Here is a 20,367-nt window from a genome sequence, read left to right as displayed (position 1 = left end):
TTCTTAAATTGTATTTCTGTCAGTGTATCATTTTTTTAAGCAATGGACCCTATAATAGCAAGCACTGGTCTGTCAGGAGTGCATTTTAGCAGCATGACACAAGTATTTTTCACTACAGGAGACAAACAATGATATGTATTACATGCAGTAAACACTGCCTTTGGTACACAGGGTTCTCTTAGCATTTATCTGTCTAAAAATCTCACTGTGTCCTGAATGGGGGGTTTCAGGGGGAGGGAGAGGAAACTTGTCTCATATTAATGCTGCCAGTAGCTATGATATAGCATTAGAAAAAGTCCACAAGCATTGCTATATTTCTCATGAAAGAAAACCTTGATTTAATTTTAAATGAACATAGCAAGGAATATTAATTCATGCTTAAAAAGTCCCTTTCTTTCAGATAATTACCCTGTCTTTCTCTTACGACTTCTTTTCCAAGCTGTGGTATTTTCCCCCTTTTATTCACAGGTATCATTATCAAACAACTTTCAATTAAACATAAAAAGCTACTAAGACATAGTGCTCTCCAAATTTAAGGTGCAATACTCCAAGAAATGCTTAAAAAATTATTAGCATTTCCATGCATTTTCTGCTTTTTCCTTTAAACATTGTTTTCATAATTTTTAAAATGTATAATAAAGTGTTTACAATTTATAAATATATACAAATTGAAGGAGTGCACTTAAATTCCTTTAAGAATAAAAATATATAATCAAATTGTTTAAGAGAACACTGTGAAAAATAATGTGAGTAAAAAAGTCGGTATTCAATTTCCTTGCCACCTGAGAAAAAGATGCAAAATCAACACTATAAAGAAAACCTAAAACAACCTAAAATCTTATAATATAATTCTACTCCATGGAATATTAAATATAATGCTTTACAAGGCCATAGAACTTTTATAAGCTAAAATAGGGAGAGCATGGGCATATAAGATATTTTAGAAAACCATCACCTCAGTTACAAAGGAAATAGAATTTTCAGTAATTCTCCCAAAGATCCAAATTCATCCTAATTTATATAAAGCACACTACACTCTTAACAATCCATTCCAAATTCCAGTAATCTCCAGTGTTGAGATATTTTTTCCATACAGCCTAAAGTGCACGTATTTAGACATTTCTCCACCCATCTCCTTTGTACATGAAAAGTTGGTAAATGATCTTATTATACTAGTAGCCTTTCATATTCTTCATTATTAATCACTCTTAAACCTCTTCTTTAATCTTCTCCTCATGTTTAATTTCTCCCTTATCCTATCTTCGTAACTCAGTGCCATTCTCCCTTCATAACAACAGAAGCTGACATTGGAGGAGTATCAGCCAATGTGCACCGCTCTTTCCCTACTGTGTTCCACTGTCACCCCTAACTATTTTATGAACAGGATTCCTATTTCTAGAGAAGAAAACTGAGACTTGGAGAGGTTCAGTAAGTTGCCTAGGAATGTGAAGCTGGGGTGTAGCAGAAGGGGGTCGACGTCAGGTCTGGATACCTCACCGTGATGCTACCTGACATGCCTCTAAGATCTAGGAATTAAATGTAACCTCACCCAGTTTGGAAGATTTCAGGGAAGTGACAAGAACTCATGTAACTTTTTATTTTTTAATGAAGTGATATTCACAGAACATTAAAACAACAGTAGATGAATGCATCCTAATAGGAATACATGAGTTATCTGCCACTGATGATCATTGATGGAGGAGGGGCAATACCTAATGTAGCAGAATAATGAGAAACATAAGGTGAGACATTTAAAATATACTATACATATTACTATGAGTGCAGTATAAGCTTGTGGCTTTACTTTTACTTGTGACTTCACAGTAAAAAATTAGGTTGTAGTGCAGATGAAAGGCTCCGTATAAATTAGGAAGGAAAAATTTAAGAAAAATTAATTTAAAATCTCCCGAAAAATTATATATTTTTTAGGTTGCTGCAGAAATCAAGAGCTAACCAAGAAGACAAAGCATGTAACATATTTAATCAAATAAGCACATCTATTGTAAAGAGAGTGGTTTGTTTAATAACTATCACTGACAAGATTATTTCAGATTATTTAAACACCAAGCAAACTATCAGGTCAAGATCAAGCAACTTTTCTTTAAGATCAAGCTCAAATTGATCTGCCTTGGAAGATGAGGATCACAAAGTGATTAGGAATATAGGTTCCTCAACTCAATCTGGACAAGAAAAGCATCTGCCAGGAAGAACAGAGGGGGACTGTTAGAAATTGTAACAGAAAAAAGCCCCCAAGACGCAGACCACAGTAGGAATTAAGCCTCGTAAAGCTCTTTGGCTACCATCTCCGTCTAGCTTTCTGGGAAGTATGTGTTGGATTTTTTTTGTGCATGAAGTATAAACGCCACCGGTTTTGAAAGCCCACCCATTCATCCTGTACCTCCTTATAAGATTCAAAGCACATTTGCATAGCTTCTTAGCCAAGCACCCATGAAGACATCCCAGCCCATTTTACAAATATAAATACAAGCTCGAGAACTTTGATTTGTACCCAAAGTTTAAACTTAAACATTTTTAAAAGACACTTTGTACATACAAATCCCACTGTTATAAATAGAAATTAATATTTAACTTTTGGCTTTGAGGATTATGCTTAGATCTTCTTGAAGCGAAAGTAACATTAGTGAGCTAGGATTAAGGTTAGTGGGTTAGGTTAGTGGTGAGAAATATAAGCATAAACAAACTCTCATGTAATATTTGTCTTATCAAGAATGTAACTCCCTAAATTGTTTTAAATAACAATATGTCCTTAATGTATCTTCTCTAAGTGCTGGATTTAGAAACATTTATCATAACTAGAGCAAATATGTTATCTTACACGTTTTATGACTATAAGATAATTAAATAGGGCTTGGCTTGACTTTTAAAAAGTGAAAAAAAGACAAGAATATCACCCTTCAGACCTAGAATAGCTGACTTCAAGAGTAGAAAATTAATGGCCTTTGAAAAATCCACATCTTTGCAATTTGTATTACCTAAGAATTAAAAAAAAAAAATCAGTGTCATTGTGATCAGGTCATTTTGATGACATCTTTGGCCAAGATCTTACTCTCATAAATGCTGTGTTGGCAGTCCTAGCTCATCAATATAGGCATTTCCTTGTATTTCACATTGAAATTCTATGATGTATAGATATTCCATTTGCCATATTAATAGATGAATGTAGATGCATCACTTTAAAATCAAACATGTGACTATATCATCCCCCTTAGACTGGCAACAGATCATCACGTGACCAAATCCAGACGCCTATTTTCAAATTCCTATTTCACAACTATTACTTAATCACACAGGGTCATCAATGGGGCCAAATAAAAAGACATCCAAAAAAAAACTTCCAGTAAATAAATGAAAAATAATCTCATTCAATTCAGCAGATGAGTTCTATAATCCCAAATGAAATTGATTTCCCAACTGCCTCACTGGATAAGCTTTACAATGGTTTTCAAATTGAAGTATTATCACTTTTCTAGGGGACATTTAGAAACGTATATGGGGCATGGGGCATTGTTTGTTGCAACAGTGATAGGTGGTACCATAGACCTACACAGTGGCTACCCCTTATTCTTGCCTCTCCTGCTCTCACACACCCCAGCTGCACTAGTATCTGTGATGTCCTTCAAACATACGAGAAAAACTCCCACCTCAGGGCCTTTGTACTGGATGTTCCTGAGCCCAGAATGTCCTTCCCATACGTGATCATGGCTAGCTCCTTCACTTTCATCAGGTCATTACTCAAGTCACCGTCTCAGTGAGGCTGTCTGCACCCCCTCCACACAAACCAAAATTCTACAAACCTCTTGTACTGCTTCATTTTCTCCTTATTGTGTTTATCATCTCCTCATGTCCTATACTTATATTGTTGATTATCTATTTCCCCTAAGTAGAATATAAACTCTACAAGGGGAGCAGGTATTTTTGTGTTTTATTTAGTGCTGTATGTCAAGGCCTTTTACAGTACTTAGAATATACAGAATAATCACATTTATTGAATGAAAAAATGGGAATGGGGATGATTAAGTGTTTTGCAAGAGGTATCAATTGCACAAGGAATGATAAGCATTTTGCAAGGGGTGTCAATTACTGATAACTTACTGATATCTGTGATAAGAGATGGAACAATACAAATAGCATGAAAGTTACAAGCTAAGTCTGTCTTGCTCTGCACCCAAAATATAACCCGTGAAGCTCAAAGCTCAGCTTTTATAAGAGGACCACTGGCTTATGAAATAATTTTTATGAAGTCCAGATACTTTATAACCTCCCTGCTTCAGAATATTTTCTAATCTCTCCTGATCATACCTCTTGTCATCCTCTATATTGGTTCCATGGGACTTAATTGGAGTGCAACTCTTTATATATTCTACTTGGTTATTTGACAATAATAGTGACTATGTTTATCAGGTGTAGAAAATTTGAAAAATAACTTACTCTTAAGTTCTTTCCAATTTTCCCAGACTGGATAGCTTTATTCTTCACAAAAGAAAATATTTATAACTTTGTACTTTATATATTATATAAAATTAATTAGAAATATAGTATTTCACATTCATTATTTATAAGAATGAAGTATTGGCACTCAAATGTTTGTCAAGTGACTAAATGGTTTCATGGCAAAACTGTTAAAGAGATAGCAAAGCAAGTAATCATAAACACAAACTCCAATCCCGCCTCTCAGCAAGGGTGCACTGTGAAAGAAGAGATTCTTCTAGCTCAGGAACTTTCTAATATTTTTCCTAATAAATGGTCACAGAAAATACTGGTTTATAAATTTGAAGGCAATTACTTATAATTTCTTTGTATCTCTCAAAGTGCAAATGTTCCTCAGTGGATATTCACATGCAATATTTATAGACTCTAAAATTACATTCACAGTATAAGTGAGCATCTCACCTGTAAAATGCAAATAACCTGCTCATGGAAACTAATACTTGCATGAAGTTATGACTGCTTTTTCCATCCGCTTCCCTTACTCCTACCCACCCAGGTAAAGGAACAGGTACTAATCCACTCATGTTACCATCTTTATACATAGATATTGGTAAGAATATATTTTTATTGAACAGTTAATAAACAAAAAATAAGTGGTATGCTCAATGTTGTAAGGTATTTTAAAATGTAACAGTCTTGATTCTTCTATTTTTTGGTGAAATGTGAGCAGCATGTCAAAAAACACTATTCTAGAGATGGAAAATTAAAAAAATTAAAAATAATTACTAAAGAGATTTCAAAATCTTTTAAAAACAAAAAGAATAAAATAATTTCAAAAACAGGTAAATAAACATCTCTGTTAGAACTGCTAAAATAAAAACATAACATTGTTCTAAAAGTTTTAGAAAGTAGGAGTAAACTAATGACATCTAAAATTAGCTTTGCCCTCTTGTTGCTTGTTGGGATCCCACAGCATAAGAGATATGAGACAGGAATTTATTTTTTCTCTGTGGTACCTGGATTACTGTTAAACATTAGGATTAGCACATTTTATGAAGTTCCATGCCTGCTTACTAGTCCTTGTCATATCTGATATTTATGTTTACTAAAATTGATTTTCTCTTTTTATTAATAGGATGGGTTTAATGTGGACGATGCTTCACTGCATTAATAATAACAATTTTACTTAAATATTGCTTTGGTATGTGCTTCTGCAAATACTCTTTCAATTCCTAAGAGTCTTTTATTTTCCCAGTAGCCCAGTTGGAGAGTTTTAATATTAAATTGAATCATAACAACACATGCTGATTAGAGTCTAACTTAATACATGTAGCTTAATGTTAATTTTCCAACTTCAAATCAGGGATTTGACTATCCCAAGATGATTATTCATCTCAAGTGTGATTTCATTTTAAACTTGTAAAGCCCACAACTAGAGATTTTTACATCAGAAAACACTAACATGATAGCGCAAAGGAATTCGGCGAAAAGAGAATCATTACATAACTACAAAAATACTGTTGAGAAGAAAAAGGTTTATCAAGAAGATTTTGTAATACAGCACAGAAGCAAAAAATGGCACAAGCAAATGCACAGTTGGCTGATGTAGTTAGTTTGTGAAGATAGCAAACATGTTTGATTTCTATAATAAGAGGATATGCTTAGGTCCTAATTCCTTTAGAGAAAGTTATCCATTAATACTGATAATAAAGGGGGAAGGCATAAGCCAAAGGAATTGTTTTAAAGTTAGAAATGAAAACCTAAATGCCACATTTCTTGCTTCACAGCATAAACTTCCACTTCAAAATAAGCTTCGTGTAAGCACCTTGAAAAGGGAAATACATGGTTAATCATCAAAACAAGTATAGTATGATAGTAAAAACAGAACTAGAACAGGCAGTATCAAACTCCATTGGAGCTAAGAAAAACAGAATTAGATATTTAAAATCACAAGGAAATAAATTTAGGCATTCTGTAGTTTTATAAAAGTTGTCTTACATGTTAGACTGATTAATATCCTGTAAGAATAGATGAGTGCTATAGTTTGCAATACTAATGAATTAGCTGGTGTCAAGTGTTTGAATTTTACAAGTTTTAAAGCTTACCAAGCTATGGTGACTTGTTGGCTAAAGTCAATGATGATAAAAGGTAATGGCCATTCTAAGGTTACATAGATTCCAATCTCTGTATGTGCAGCATGTATATATATAGATCCACACCTCTTCAAATGCTTAACAAGAGGAAGTGCCACGTATCAGCAGAAGTAATCATATACATAAACCAATTTTTATAAGCCAATTAAACTAAAAAATAAAAAAGAAAGAAAAAGGCCATTTATAGAGACATGGCTAATACAAATGGAGTTTTATAAAAATACCTAGGAAATTGAACAGAGTATTACTATTTTTATTTTTATTCCCTTTGTTTTCCAGATCTTGTCCAGCATTTAAACTTCATATACTGTATTTTTTATTGATAAAGGTGAGAAACATTGGCTAATTTTTTCAGAAGACGGGATGAAGATGCAGTACATGACTTTGAATAATAGAAGACATTCTCATACGAATTGGAAAAATCTTTTCAAACCAAATACCAAAGTAAGACTTCAATGCCTCACAGTGTGATGAAGGGAAATACACTGGTCATTTAGGTTGGTGCAATTCATTTTTTAGGCTATTTCATTTTTATGTGAGGCAGAAAACAGAACTACATAATACATTTCTACAATTTATATATTCATCAAAACAATTTACAAAATTACCGCTTTCAGCATATTTTAAAAATGAGATTGCTTAACAAATTATGTTTATGTAGTCAAAACACACCATTAAAATTTATTATTAGTCACTTAATGGAAGTTAATGGTGAGTTTACAAATGAAGTGCTGGCTTACTTTGATATAGTCTAAGAGCAACCAAAAATAGAAATTATTTCCCAGAATTCTATGTATTTAAAAAGTGCAAAATAAGCAATTTTAGCAATTCTCAAATGTAGGTTTTCCAGATGCATTTAATCCTAAATACACTTGTAGAAACAGAATATTTTTCTGCTAAGTCAGGTATGTCTAACTTACCCATCTTACTTGTAAAAACTATCCTGACTGAAGTATTTCATACGTATTAAAAGATAAAAAACTGTAAAGATATAGAAACATTATAAAATATTTTTAATACTCTGGGGGGTGGTGAAATTTCCAGTGAAAATATCTCAAGTCTACAAAACAAACTAAAACAAAAAGCCACAAAGCTAAAATAATTATATTGGTAAATACTCATTGACTGAAAATGAATGCATTATAGAATTAAAGACAGAAAGATATTGTAGATAAATTTACCAAGGAGAAGAAATTCTGTATGTGCAGTAAATATTTTTAATAGAAGTTGTTTGGGGGCAGTTTTTGCTCAGGAAGTCTAGGGTGAATCCACCTACTATTTTCCAGAGTGAGGGGCACTCTTCTGAAGAATTATAAAAAAAAATTCTCACTCCTAATTTGTATTGGTTCAGGAGTAGTATAAACGCTAAAATGTTTAAAACAGAATTCAGTAATGCTCTTCTACAATAAAGGGAAAAATGATCTTAAAACTGTAACTTTTTATAAAGCCACAAATAAGATAATTTATAAGGAATATAACAGTATTTTTGTAACAGATATGGAGCTCAATATGCTCATATATCAAAATATTTCATAATACTAAAATTAACTTAGACATTCAAATATAAAAATTATGACAATAATATAGTGTTTAAAAGCTCAAATGAAGCTTATAGAAATAAAGCTCACTTGTAGAGTTGCATTTCATATAAAAGTTTATGCTTTCAGAATTTAGAACAGTAAAAAGTGGTTTTTCAAATAATAAGAATCCATTGCTTTCCTGGAAAAATACTTCCAAATGATTAATATTAAAAAGATGACAATGAAAGAAAAAAGAATGAATATTGTATCAACATTAAAAAAGCATCTGTGCTATAAATTGCCAGATAAAATAATATTAACAACATATTCCTATTTACCTTTACACTTATAATTATGTACCAATATAAAGTTGACCTTACATAAAAACTTAGAAGCACCAGGTTTGATCAGTGTGAGATAAAGTTACAGCTAGATTTATGCCCTATGTGGCATTTTATTTTTATTTTCTCTTTTAGAGTTATTATATTATTATATTAAAGCATATAAAATTTGTAGTCAGCATAGCAAGCTTCAAATCATTTTAGTTAATTAGCAACTATGGTGAAGCATGAAGCATCACTCTTTCCCAGTAGTTTCATTTTAAACAAATCATCCTCACATATAAAAATAGCGAATTGCATTAAATTTTATATAAGACATTTTACAGTTTCTTATATAGGAAAAGCTATAAGCAGCTTCCATGGCACATACCACAGCAAACAGCTTTGAATAAACTCTGGCAAGATATCATTCATAGAGATAAAAGATACATACAGCCTATATCGACTTAATGCTTAAAGTATGTCACAAAAAGTTGCAGGTTCAAAGAAAGAACAACAAAAAACTGCCCAGAAGTTGAGTTCCGGTTACATTCTGACATCCTTTACTGCCTTCAAGTTCAAAAAGAAAGTATTTTGGTATTTCTCCTAGTTCTATTTAATGCTTGCTGCAAAACATTAAATAAAAGCATGTAGAATTCCTAATTCTAAAACTCTGATTATGCACTGGCTGGCTACTTTATTCATATTTTTCAAACTGAATTAAGGCTGATAGATCGCAGTGATAAGAGTCCCTTAAACATCATCGCTAAAACTTTGCTATTTTTTCACAGTCATTTTTAATCTACTTTAGACAATATCAATTTTAAGCTCCAACTTAAAGTACAAAGATGCTTCTATATCTAATTTGTCATAAGTTACTCTTTAAAAAAATAAAAATAATTATAAATGCATTGGATAGATTTTTAACAGATACATTTCTTGGTCTGCCTGGCATATAAATATTGACTGGGTAGACTTCATAATTTCAGTCAGAAACATGTTAGAGGAAGTTTTAAAAAGTCAGTCCTTCTCTTTCTTTAGCTAATGAGTTTCCAAAGGAGGAAAGCAATCCCACAAATGGGCAAATTCTGTCTCATCAGATATGTACATTTTATGTTCCATAGCTAAATGAATGATATGCCAGTCCAGTTCTGGAAAGTGAAAAATTCCACTGTTAAGATTTGGTACTTAGTGTACAAACTATGGAAGATTTTTCTTTCTTTTTCTCTTAAATATCGCTACTAGTGCCATAAAGGAGAAAAAAAATGGAAAGACATCAAATTTTCCATAATAATAGTTTCTATAACCCTTAAGAAAATATGTTAGTCTAAATTATTATATTTTCATATTATTTAATATCTCAAATCATTCAAAGAACTTATAAATCACATCATCATTGTCACTACTCAAAGTAACACAAATAAAACACAGATCTTTAAGACTCATTGCTCATAATCAGGAGTGTTTCTTTCTTTCTGTTTATGGAGGGAGAAGTGTATTAAGAAGCTAAATGTAACTGGCAAAAATATTTTACTTTTCACTGTATGTAAAAAATTATCTGGCCCAGGACAATACTTATAACCAACAATTTATGTGGACAGGCAAATTACTATTTTATTACTTTCCTTATTCTTACTTACGTTCTTGATAATTTAGACATGAAATATAAATATGTAAGTTATTTATGTTTAGTTTGGTGCCTCAGAGAAATTACATAATATCCAAGGGCCAAAAATAAAACAACTTTTAAAATAGAACTTAAGTGATTAAACATTGGTTGTATAAAATACAAAATGGAAGTATGCTGAATTTGGAGGAAAATGAGAAAAATTACTCTTAAAGCTCAGGAAAATAACCACAGAATATTACTTGTTCACTGATTATATTACAGATTCTATGTAATTAAATAAACAATTAGACAGTAGCAATTTTAGGTGTACCTTCCTTTTTCCTTTAGCTAATTTCACCCATTGCCTGAAATCATACCTCTCACACAGTAAGCATTTAATAAACATTTTTGAACAACTATTTGTACCTAATCAAAGAAATTAATTTGTAAATAAAATCTGCTTGACTATATTTGTTGATTTACCATACAGAATCAGACTATTTTAATTTGCCAATCAGAGACATATGCTGTTGAACATCTACACAATTTCACTGAGACACATGCTTTCCACATAAAACTAAATACCACATCTGCGGCATAATCTATAACACGTAACACAGTGTTTTACACACACCAATTCTCCATTTCACTTCTGCAATTTTAAGTGTTGATGAAGCTGCCAAATAAGTCACATTATATACAACAAACTTTCAGTTTAAGTAAGGGGTAAGATTGCTGTTAACAACTTAGTTTGAAATGTTAACAACCCTTAGGCTGTTAACATAACAACTGGCCATTAATGTGGTAATGACCAATTTAAGAGGAAATCGTACTCTGAGAAATGAATATATTGGCAATCAGGACCAGGGTTTATATCTGAAAGAATATTACATACTTTTAATAAGCTAACCAGCATTAAAAGTTTGAGCCTATCAGGAGGTAACTAAAAGTTATTCTACAAAAAGCCACATACACTCTTATAGAGATACAAAAACTTCTGATATGAAAACTATTTTTGATAAATGCATTTTAGCAAAACACTTGAGACTATCAAATACCAGTTTAAAATCATATATTTTTGCTACCACAAGGAAAAATAAAACAAAACAAATCTAAGATTACTGTCTTTGCTCGACAGTATGTTGACAGCTACAAAGCATGTTGTACTCACAATATAGGTATTTCCTTGGCAAATTTTTATTTTTGGTTTTCAAAAACCCCAGATATTTCAGTTGACATTCTTTCAAGTTTACTTAATTTTTGTCCTTTGGTTTATTAAAACACCTTAACATTGCCCGGGCTATTTAAACTCCTTATTTGAAATGGTAACATAAATCCACTTCAGATACTGAAATTACAAACAAATGTAAACGTCAAAAAGAGTCAAAAAGCTATGACTATTGGTTAGTACAGATAAAGCAAAACTAAAAAGCAGTATTAAATCACTAAAAGCAAATACAAATGCTTTATGTGGAAATGAGGCTCTAATTCACAATGGGCAGAAGAGAAATTTTTATTTCAAAGAGGAAAGTTCAAAGACTGGAGAGTTCTAAAAGAATGAACATTATACATTAATTTTGATTAGTTGTGCCAACACAATGAGGGAAATTCTGGCTGGAGAGAGTGACTTCTCATTGTTGGCACCTTGCATGTGTTTTACGCACTTGGAACACAGAGAAGTAGTAACAAGTGGCCATAATTAGTCAGGAGGCTGTCAGATGAGGCCGTCCTAAGAGCGAGAAAGAGTAGAATCTGATAAACAGTACCGCTTTCACCCTCTTGTAACTACCATTAATCAAATGATATATTTTTATATCTAAAGATTGGATCTGACTGAAAATAGCTGAATTATATACTAGGAACGAACAAATTTCCTAGAAAACACCTCACCAAATGACCAAGGTAATAAAGGAGTTACTGTTGATTGATAAATTTTGTCATAAGGGAAAAAATTCCAAATAAATCGCTTAATGTCAGATCAGAAAAATGATTAATTGTATTAAATATGAAAATCCCAATGATGCCATATATCATTTCTCTAATTTGATAGATCCTACTTTATTAATATAAGTCATTTGCAGCTGAAGTAAGTCACAAAGTTGCCTGCAAAGCAAAATAATTTTTCTTCAGCAGAAATTCTGTGTTGAGTACTTAGTGCTGGAAAACAAGCTTTAGTCGGCTTCATAGCTTCATAACCAAGAACACCCGCCTTGTCCTGAAAGTGTTCAGATGTTTACAGGTTGGAGAGTAGCTGTCATTTTCCTATAATGATGGAGGTCTTTACTTTGTTATTATCCATAAAACTACTGGCAAGTCTGAGGCGGTTCAATTGCTTAGTTGTATTTTTGAGATTCCCGTTTAGAATGTCATGGGGTGGGGCTGGGGGGAAGATGTATCTACACTTGGGGAAAGTTTTCAAAACTCTACAATAAATGCACTAATAGATATTAGTCAAAGATTTGCACCTGACTTCCTCTGACACACCTGAAACACAGAAGACAGCTGAATAACTCTAGAAGAATAAATTCAGGTCCAACTAAGAGGCAACAATTAAACTCTTTTACACAGTCCATTTTTTTCAAGTTGAACTTTTTAAAAATAGAGTTAAGATATTTTGCCAAATGGCTGATTAATTTCTTTGTGTTATGCTCAGCCCCCATTTCCCCTTAAGCTCCAAAAAAAAAAAGCAAAAATAAATAAATCAACCTGAATGCTGATTTCGACCAAATACATCCTTGACATTAACTGGCAGTTTCAATATAGGCAGTGCTATAACCAATTGCCTGAGTGTGCAGGCAAGCCAAAGTGAAATACTTTAAATATTGTGGTTTGTTGGCTATTCCTTAAGCATTAATTTGAGTAACACACACAGGGCAACGCTTTGAAGGCTGACAGGTCAGCTTCTTTCAGGAATATAAGCTGGCAGTAAGGAAATGAAACAAGCAAACAAAAAATACACTTACAAAAGTACTTTAAAAGGCATCCAGTCATCACTGGTGTGCAAGGATAATTCCTACCTCAGATAGTCTCTGCGACAAAGGATAAGATTAGCTTTAGTGTACAGGGTGGAGCCCACCTCTCCCAAGCGACAGTCACAGCAGGCACACTTCAGGCAGTCTTCATGCCAGTATTTGTCCAGTGCCTTTAGAAGATACCGGTCCTTGATCTTTCGGTTGCAGCCAGCACAACCTTTCGGCTTGGTGTCTGGCTGGACTGAGAGCATTTGTATACCTAAAGGAAGACAAAAGCAAAAAAGAGAGCTGAGACTACCGGACAGAATAAAAAGACGTCAAAAGACCTCAAACAAGTGAAATATTTAATATTTCCTTATTCTAGGAGTGTTAGCTCTTCTTGTTTAGGGCTATACTGAAATCAAACTAAATTTTGGAAACAAAAAGTCTCAAACTTTATCATGTGCTTATTAAATCATTCATAAAGTTACACACATGCCAAGTGGCAATAATAATAAATTCATGTTGACCATGGTAAATTGACATTATAAATATGAAGTTTAATAACATTAAATAATTTTATAGTATTTTCATTCTCCCCATAGAGCAGTTCCTTTAGAAAGAAAATGTGAGTAAATATCAATCTGAAAAGAAAGCTATTTAACAAATTAATCTATGCACAGTCCCTAGAAGTAAAAAAATGAGTTTCGCTAAACCGTTTAAAAATTTCACTTAATATGTGCTTGATGGTGGAAGGAGAGTGCACCTGGTATGGGGTTACACTAACCTTATTCAGCAGTAGAGGTGTTTATAGTTAAGTACACAGAACAGCTACCCGAAAAGCTCACCAATCCTATATTGCTTGCTTGCATCCAAATACTTCCTTCTATGTCCTTGATATTTCAAAGTATTCATTGTGTTCAGATATAATATTTATACTCACAAGCATCAGTCAGCACCAGTATTAATGGCAGATTACTTAACTATATACCATATGCTTTTATGTAAACCTATAGTGTATGATTATGCCATTTATTACCATAAACATGCAATTATTTGTTTTATAAAGGAAAGAAAAAATAGAAGGCAAGATCTAAATATATATACAATTATACAAACATATATAAGTAAATATATACATATTAAATATATACTATGCTAAACATAGGAACATTTATATATTTTAAAGATATAAATCCATCATAAATAAGCAATCCAGCTGGATTCTATGGGTTTTACAGTTTGATTGAAATCTTTTGAATGAATAGATATTCACCTTGAGTGTCTTCTTATTTCCTAGGTATTAAACACCCAGCTTTAGCAAGAAGCTGGACCAACTATCCAGTGCCTCATATTTATCAAATGACTCATTTTAAGCACTATAAGGTACTGCAGACATCATCAATTCCAAATTCCCTCATTTTACAAATTATGTCACACAGGCCCAAGAGAGGTTCAGAGACTTGCTCAAAGCTGAAAGACAGTTACGCTATAGACTCCGGCCAAATGGCCTTCTTACAGTCCAGAGACTCCTCTGCTGCATTATGTTTGCTCTCCTAGGCATAAAGTTTTAAACTTGCATGTAGAAGGATACAAAACACCAAATGTGCATGTATTATAGGATAAGAAATGTCAAGCTATAATCTGCACTTTTGTACATTTTCCTTCTCCAAAACAGCTAACCCTCTTCCAGTTTCCTCTGATACCTTATGATGAAGGCTTCACCCCCATCACAACCTTCACAACCTTTTTTTAAAAAAAATCCCACTCGTAAGAGACATCAAGGCATCCGCAGAGCGGAATAACTTTTCTAACTACAAATAATACATGAGTTGCACAAAATATTGTTAGGATGTTGAACCTTCATTAGAAAATAACTTGTCTGGTAGAGTTGTGTAGGGAATGGCATGAAATAAAGCAGAGTAGCTGTTCTTTCTTTCTGCATCATAAGCATAGCTGTAGTCACCGGAGCTGCAGACTAACAGCTGGATTTGTAAGAAGAGCAGGTGGTATCCCTATAGCCTGCTTTCTGTTCCTTTCCTTTGAAGGAGCTAAGGGCCTAGTGTAGATTAATCATAACCCTTGATAGCTCTGCTAAATCTCACTCTCTAGAACTTCTAACAAATGAAGTTTCTTTGATCAGAACTAGTTATCCTCTTCTAGCAAAGTTCCACAAGGAATGAATCCCATTAATTACAGTGAACAACAGACCCAAGTGCCTGTTAACCATATATCTGGGGAGGGGGAGGGAGAAGTTTTGATTTACTCAGTGAAATTCTGGATGGTGTTACTGAAAACATCTAGATAATAAATATTAAGAGAAGTCATTCTAATTAAGCCATCCTAATTAATGGCCATTCTATTAAATGTATAAGGCTATTATTTTTGTGTATGACAAAGCTTAAAGATGAAAAATCAAAAAAAAAATTCCCAGTAGCAGCTAAGTTATATTTCCCATAGTTGTGTTTTTACCATCAAGCATAGAAGGTCAGCTATTTTATTCAAAATGTTTTGCAACCAAGACAGGGGATACCAACATTTGGCACAAGTAACACTACCCTACTTGTCTTCACAAAATGTTTTTGTTGTGTTGACATTTTAATTTAGCACTCAGAGGCCAATTAATATTTGAAACTCTTACATTCTGTTTGGCCTTGGGCATAAAAGGGGTTTGATATTTCACACTCCATCCTGGTACCTTCTTTTAGAGAACATCATGGCATTTCTCTTGAAAATGGAATCTCTTGAATTCCATGCAAGTTAACAATTGTAGCAAAAGAACTATTTTGCAGTCACCATGTTACCGTGTACTTAAAAGGCATAAAGCAGTCAGCGGCCTCCCCTCTTCCTCCAGAAGAACATGTCTGGGTAGAGTTATGTGTTTGTAGCTAAGAAACATTTCAGAAGTTGCTCATAGCACATCAGAACTCGTAACCAGTTTTAGATTGGCATGTAAATTGTTCTGAGGGAAATTCTTATTGCCTCTGAGACCCTGCCATTCTGAGTTATTTGACAGTTTAAGGGAAATCATAATTAAAAAAAAGACAGAAATAATAGCCTGTGCAGTGTGGTGTGCAGAAATAAGTAGAACCATTTCATTTAAACTCTGGTGAGCTTTTAATTGCCTGGATTGCATTGTGAGGCGGCCTAACGGTTGATTGCCTCCATTATGTTCCCTTGTTCTGTGCCATTCATCCGCACAGTCTCAGCTTCAGTAGTTAACACAACAAAGTAACCACAACTCCACAACACACAGGGGTTTAAAAAATAATAATAATAATGAAAGATTTGCAGCACTTAGACACAGTCTTACATTTTTGGACTAACTACACAGAGTGAACAGAAAACATTTTGTCCCTGTCGGAAAATTCACAGAGAACAATCTGGGAGAGGGAAGAGGAAGAGGGAATACATAAAGGGGGTTGGAAGAGATGAGGTGCTTCAGAAAGATGCTAAAATGGGAAGGCAGGTTCTGCAGCTGGGAGCATTGACACAGATTAAAAGAATTTGGCCAACATGGCCATTCGATTGCCAAGAGGCACCAGACAAAAGATTTTCTCTTCTCCTGCCCATCTTCATCCTCTTCCCAGCCCCCAACCCAGGTTGGAAAACTGGATTGGGCCTAAAAGCTTGTTTCTCTCTGTTCACTGGCCCAGAGCATCCCTACAGGCTGCAGCCCCCTAAGGGACAACAATGCAAATAGATGTCCCCAGATCTCAGGCACTGGAGCTGCTTAACTCTGTTCTGCCCCTTCAACTCCCAGCCCCCTCCCTATTCTTCACCCCCCCCCCCCCTTTTTGAGCAATGGAGCTGGGAACCAATTTGATTCCCTTTTTCTCCAATGCAGCTGCAAGGCTCAGAGATACTGACATTTTTCCACTCTTATCAGTTTAATTACAGTTACCATGGCAGCAAAGTGCTAGTGCTTGGCAAAGGCCAACAAGAGATTTGCAAGACTGAGTTCAATTTTGATGCAGCTCACATGCAAAATAATAAAAAAAAAAAATAAGAAACATACATACACTCTAACAAAGAATCCCTTGCGGAGTTTATGCTCCAGCCTTTTGTGGTTGTGTCTTTGCAGCCACACAGGGATGGTTTGCAAAGAATGTAGCAGTATTTGTTGCATCTAGCAAGATTAATTGGTTTAAGCAGCAGTCTTTCAAAGCAGTTACAACAATAATATTTCGGTTCTTTCAGAAAGACACAAAAGCAGCGGAAAAGCAGAAAGCCTTTTGAGCAGCCAAGAGTGCAGAGCGCCAGCAAAGTGCATCTACGATAGATTGTAACCTTACCAAAACTTTTCTCCTTTTTCTGCATGAGTTGACTTAGGCGTGCCTGAGTTGCAGCAGCTTCGCATTGAGCACCAAGCCCAAAGGTAGAAGTAGAAGGGGGTCTCCTTGATTTCGCTTAAGTGTGGACCTGGTGCGCAGCCTACACCCCCGAGGACCGACTATTGTGAAGCCACTTTGGGAGCGGGTCGGAGTGGCGGCAGGGGGTGGGGGAAGGGATGAGGACGGCCAGACAAGACAGGGCGCACACACGGAGCCCCTCGCAGTGTGCAAAATGATGGCGAATGACAAAGCCACATGCTTCCCTAACTCTGCCCGTAATCCTAAAATCCCAGCGGCCCCTTTTAGCTTCCTGGTAACAAATGGATTTGATTAAACTGTCACATGCAGCGTTAGCATAGCATATCATGTTCAATATGAAAAAGATCATAAATCTGACTTGTATTTCATAACAGCAATCTGGGTAGTCCCCGTAAAAAATGTGCTGCATCAGTTTGAATCTCAATCTATTAGGACATAGGCACCTTGGTCCAGGGACCTTCCCTCTTCTGGCCACTTCTGCCCCTACCCACCTGCCCCCCCATGCCCAAACACAGACACTTTTCCACGGCAAAGGAACAACATTTTGTTACTATGGCTGCGTGGAGAGAGGCAGAAGTGTCAACAAGGACCAAAAGATTGTAATATCAACTCTTTAAGAAGTGGGGGGTCATGAATTCCAGCAAGTAAGGGGGAGGGGTCCGGAAACCCACCCAGGACTGAATTCTTTTCCTATGGGCTGGGAGCAAACACTTCCTAATTCCAAACTCTCCCTGCCCCTCTCTCCCCGGGAGTCAGGGGTGTGGAAATACTGCAGTTCATGGTGAACTTTGACTATTATCCACTCGAGTCGTACTTGAGACGTTCGCGCCGCAGCCGCTCTCCCTCCTTCCATCAACATCTTCCGCCTGCATCTATTTCATGTCTCATCATAAAAATAATGAAGCCTCACATGATTTAAACAAAACCGTCTCAGTAGAGCTGCAGCCCGAGTGAAAGTTGCAGTGCGGAGCTGGGTTGCAGCTCCAGTTTATGCCTCATTAGCAGAGGCTGGGGAAGAAAAAAATACCCACATCCGCACACGCACGCGCGCACCCGCAGACACACACACCACAAATAAGCCGACGCGTGTGTACACAGTTGCTGCACTTACCTTCTCAATTAAGCGATACAGGGGGAGGCCGTTCAGTAAGCACAGTGGCTGCTTTGTAGCGCTTCTCCTTGGGAAAGGTCAAAAAGAAGCATTGTTTGAAAAAAAAAAAAAAAAAAAAGACGGGGGAGGGAATGTCTATTTTTTTAAGTTTAAAATAATGAGGTCCTCAAGGATCCGCCAAGTAATGGTGTTGACCGCATCTGAGCCACAGGTGTCCTCCTTTTAGGCAACTGCAGTCCGAGGCTGTCTCTCTCCGTCCTGGTTCAAGACAACTTACCCCAGCAGCGTGCGAGGAGCAGAGCTGAAGGAAGCTCCGGCTCTCAGCTGCAAAATGCAATCCCTTCCCAGCCAGACATAATACAGCCAAAGAAAAGGTCACTCAGTTATTACTGAGCCGGCGGAGCCCAGGCAGCGCTTGTCAAGACCACAGAGAAGCAGCTCCCTTCCGATTTAAGACTATTTACCTCTCGCCCCCACCCCTCCCCTCTTCTTTCCTTCTCTCCCTCCCTCTCTCGCTGGCTCCCTCGCTCGCTCTCGTGTGCCTGTTCTGCAGCTCAGTCAAGTACAGCCGCCCTCGGAAAGTGCAAAGCAGCCACGAGACAGATCGGGCTTTGTTGCTAATTTCCCAGGGTGAAAATTTACAAGCCTGCGAGTGCAGTCAGCACAACCACATGCATATGCTACTCACAAACGCTGGGCACAAACCCTCACACAAAATGGGACCTCTGCAGGAGTCGACTGAGGAAGGACCCTACCTCCTGGACCAGTCCTAAAGAAGAACTCCTGCGAGAGAGCTCCGGAGGAAAAGGGTAGGGTTCCTAAAATAACCAGGGCATTTTGGAATAGGGGGCTACATTTAAAGCAAATTGCCTTCCAAAGCCATTTCTGAAGCTACCAATTATGGAAATTAAAATAAAAGCAAGAGAATCAAACTGCTACCAGAATACCCTGGAAAAGCACACAACCCTCCCCTTTAAGAAATGCCTGGAGGTGGCTGCAGTTGCTGGTCTCTCTGTGACTTCCATTCATGAACTATCTGAAGTCGCTGCTCCGCAAGTCCGCCACACAAGCCTGGTTCAGGGAATCACACACACACTCTCCTTCCTCCCTTCCTCCCTTCCTCTAATGGCCCAAGACCCAAACTGTGAACTTGTTCTCCATTCACTAATGCTGACCCCCACCACCACCACCCCGAAACACACTTCCTGCAATTACTTGAATTCCTTACTACTTAAAACTTACACGCTCCAATGAAAAACAGCCAAGAGCACTGAGAAACATGTTTTCAGGACTAACTTGGTCAAAGAACCATAGCTTCTGCACCATTACCGCTTTGTCTTCACAGGCTTGTTTTATAAGGCCTTGACAGATTTTGTTTTTTTTTTCTAATAGGTCCCATTCTCTCTAACCTCTTCTCCTCTTAACTTTCCTTGGCATCTATAAAGGCCACTGGTAGCTTTAAAATACCTTACTATTTTTCTAAGTTTTCAAACTTCAAAGTCACCCTCTCTTTGGGCTGCTCTTAAAGTACCCTCACCAGATTTTACAAAGCTTCGTCAGAGGTCAAGCTTAAAAATGGTCCACATTTGAATGACACTCACTGAAATGTTTAAGAGCCAAGAAATACTCAATTGTTGAACTACAAAAAAACTTTTTTCTTCTCTTCACCATCAGTTTTAATCTAGTTCTAGTTTAAAAAAAAATCATAGCACCCCCCCATGAGTATTTAAGCTAAATTTTGTTTTTCTTCATAAAGAATAAAGGCACAACATTGATAACTAGTTTTTACCCCCTCCCTTTTGAAGGCTCATAATAAAATAGCCTGTGGTTTGCTTTCCTCTCCCTTTAAAAGGCAACAAAACTCAGAACTAACCTGAAAAA

General features: G+C 35.8%; 1 protein-coding gene across 3 annotated transcripts in view; it reads right to left on the bottom strand.

Annotated features, from left to right (window-relative positions):
* The window catches only part of LMO3 (LIM domain only 3), a 58,124-nt gene extending 40,132 nt beyond the window's left edge, over window positions 1–17,992 (bottom strand). Inside the window, exons 1-3 of one of the 3 annotated variants that reach the window (XM_055280507.2) lie at window positions 17,298–17,992; window positions 13,128–13,282; window positions 6,555–6,679 (exon numbers count right to left, since the gene is read on the bottom strand). In XM_055280507.2, the coding sequence (XP_055136482.2) occupies window positions 6,555–6,679; window positions 13,128–13,282; window positions 17,298–17,322 (305 nt within the window). In that variant the 5' untranslated portion in view covers window positions 17,323–17,992. Of the gene's footprint in view, window positions 1–6,554; window positions 6,680–13,068; window positions 13,284–14,660; window positions 14,673–17,297 lie in introns of those variants that run through there. The other 2 variants (XM_055280508.2, XM_063639640.1) reach the window with 2 other exon arrangements.
* Between the last annotated feature and the right edge of the window lie 2,375 nt (window positions 17,993–20,367).

Source organism: Symphalangus syndactylus, chromosome 5 (genome assembly GCF_028878055.3).
Source record: "Symphalangus syndactylus isolate Jambi chromosome 5, NHGRI_mSymSyn1-v2.1_pri, whole genome shotgun sequence".
NCBI classification, from domain to species: Eukaryota; Metazoa; Chordata; class Mammalia; order Primates; family Hylobatidae; genus Symphalangus; species Symphalangus syndactylus.
Note: the sequence above shows the minus strand (reverse complement) of the source record. Positions and strands in the feature narration are given on the sequence as shown.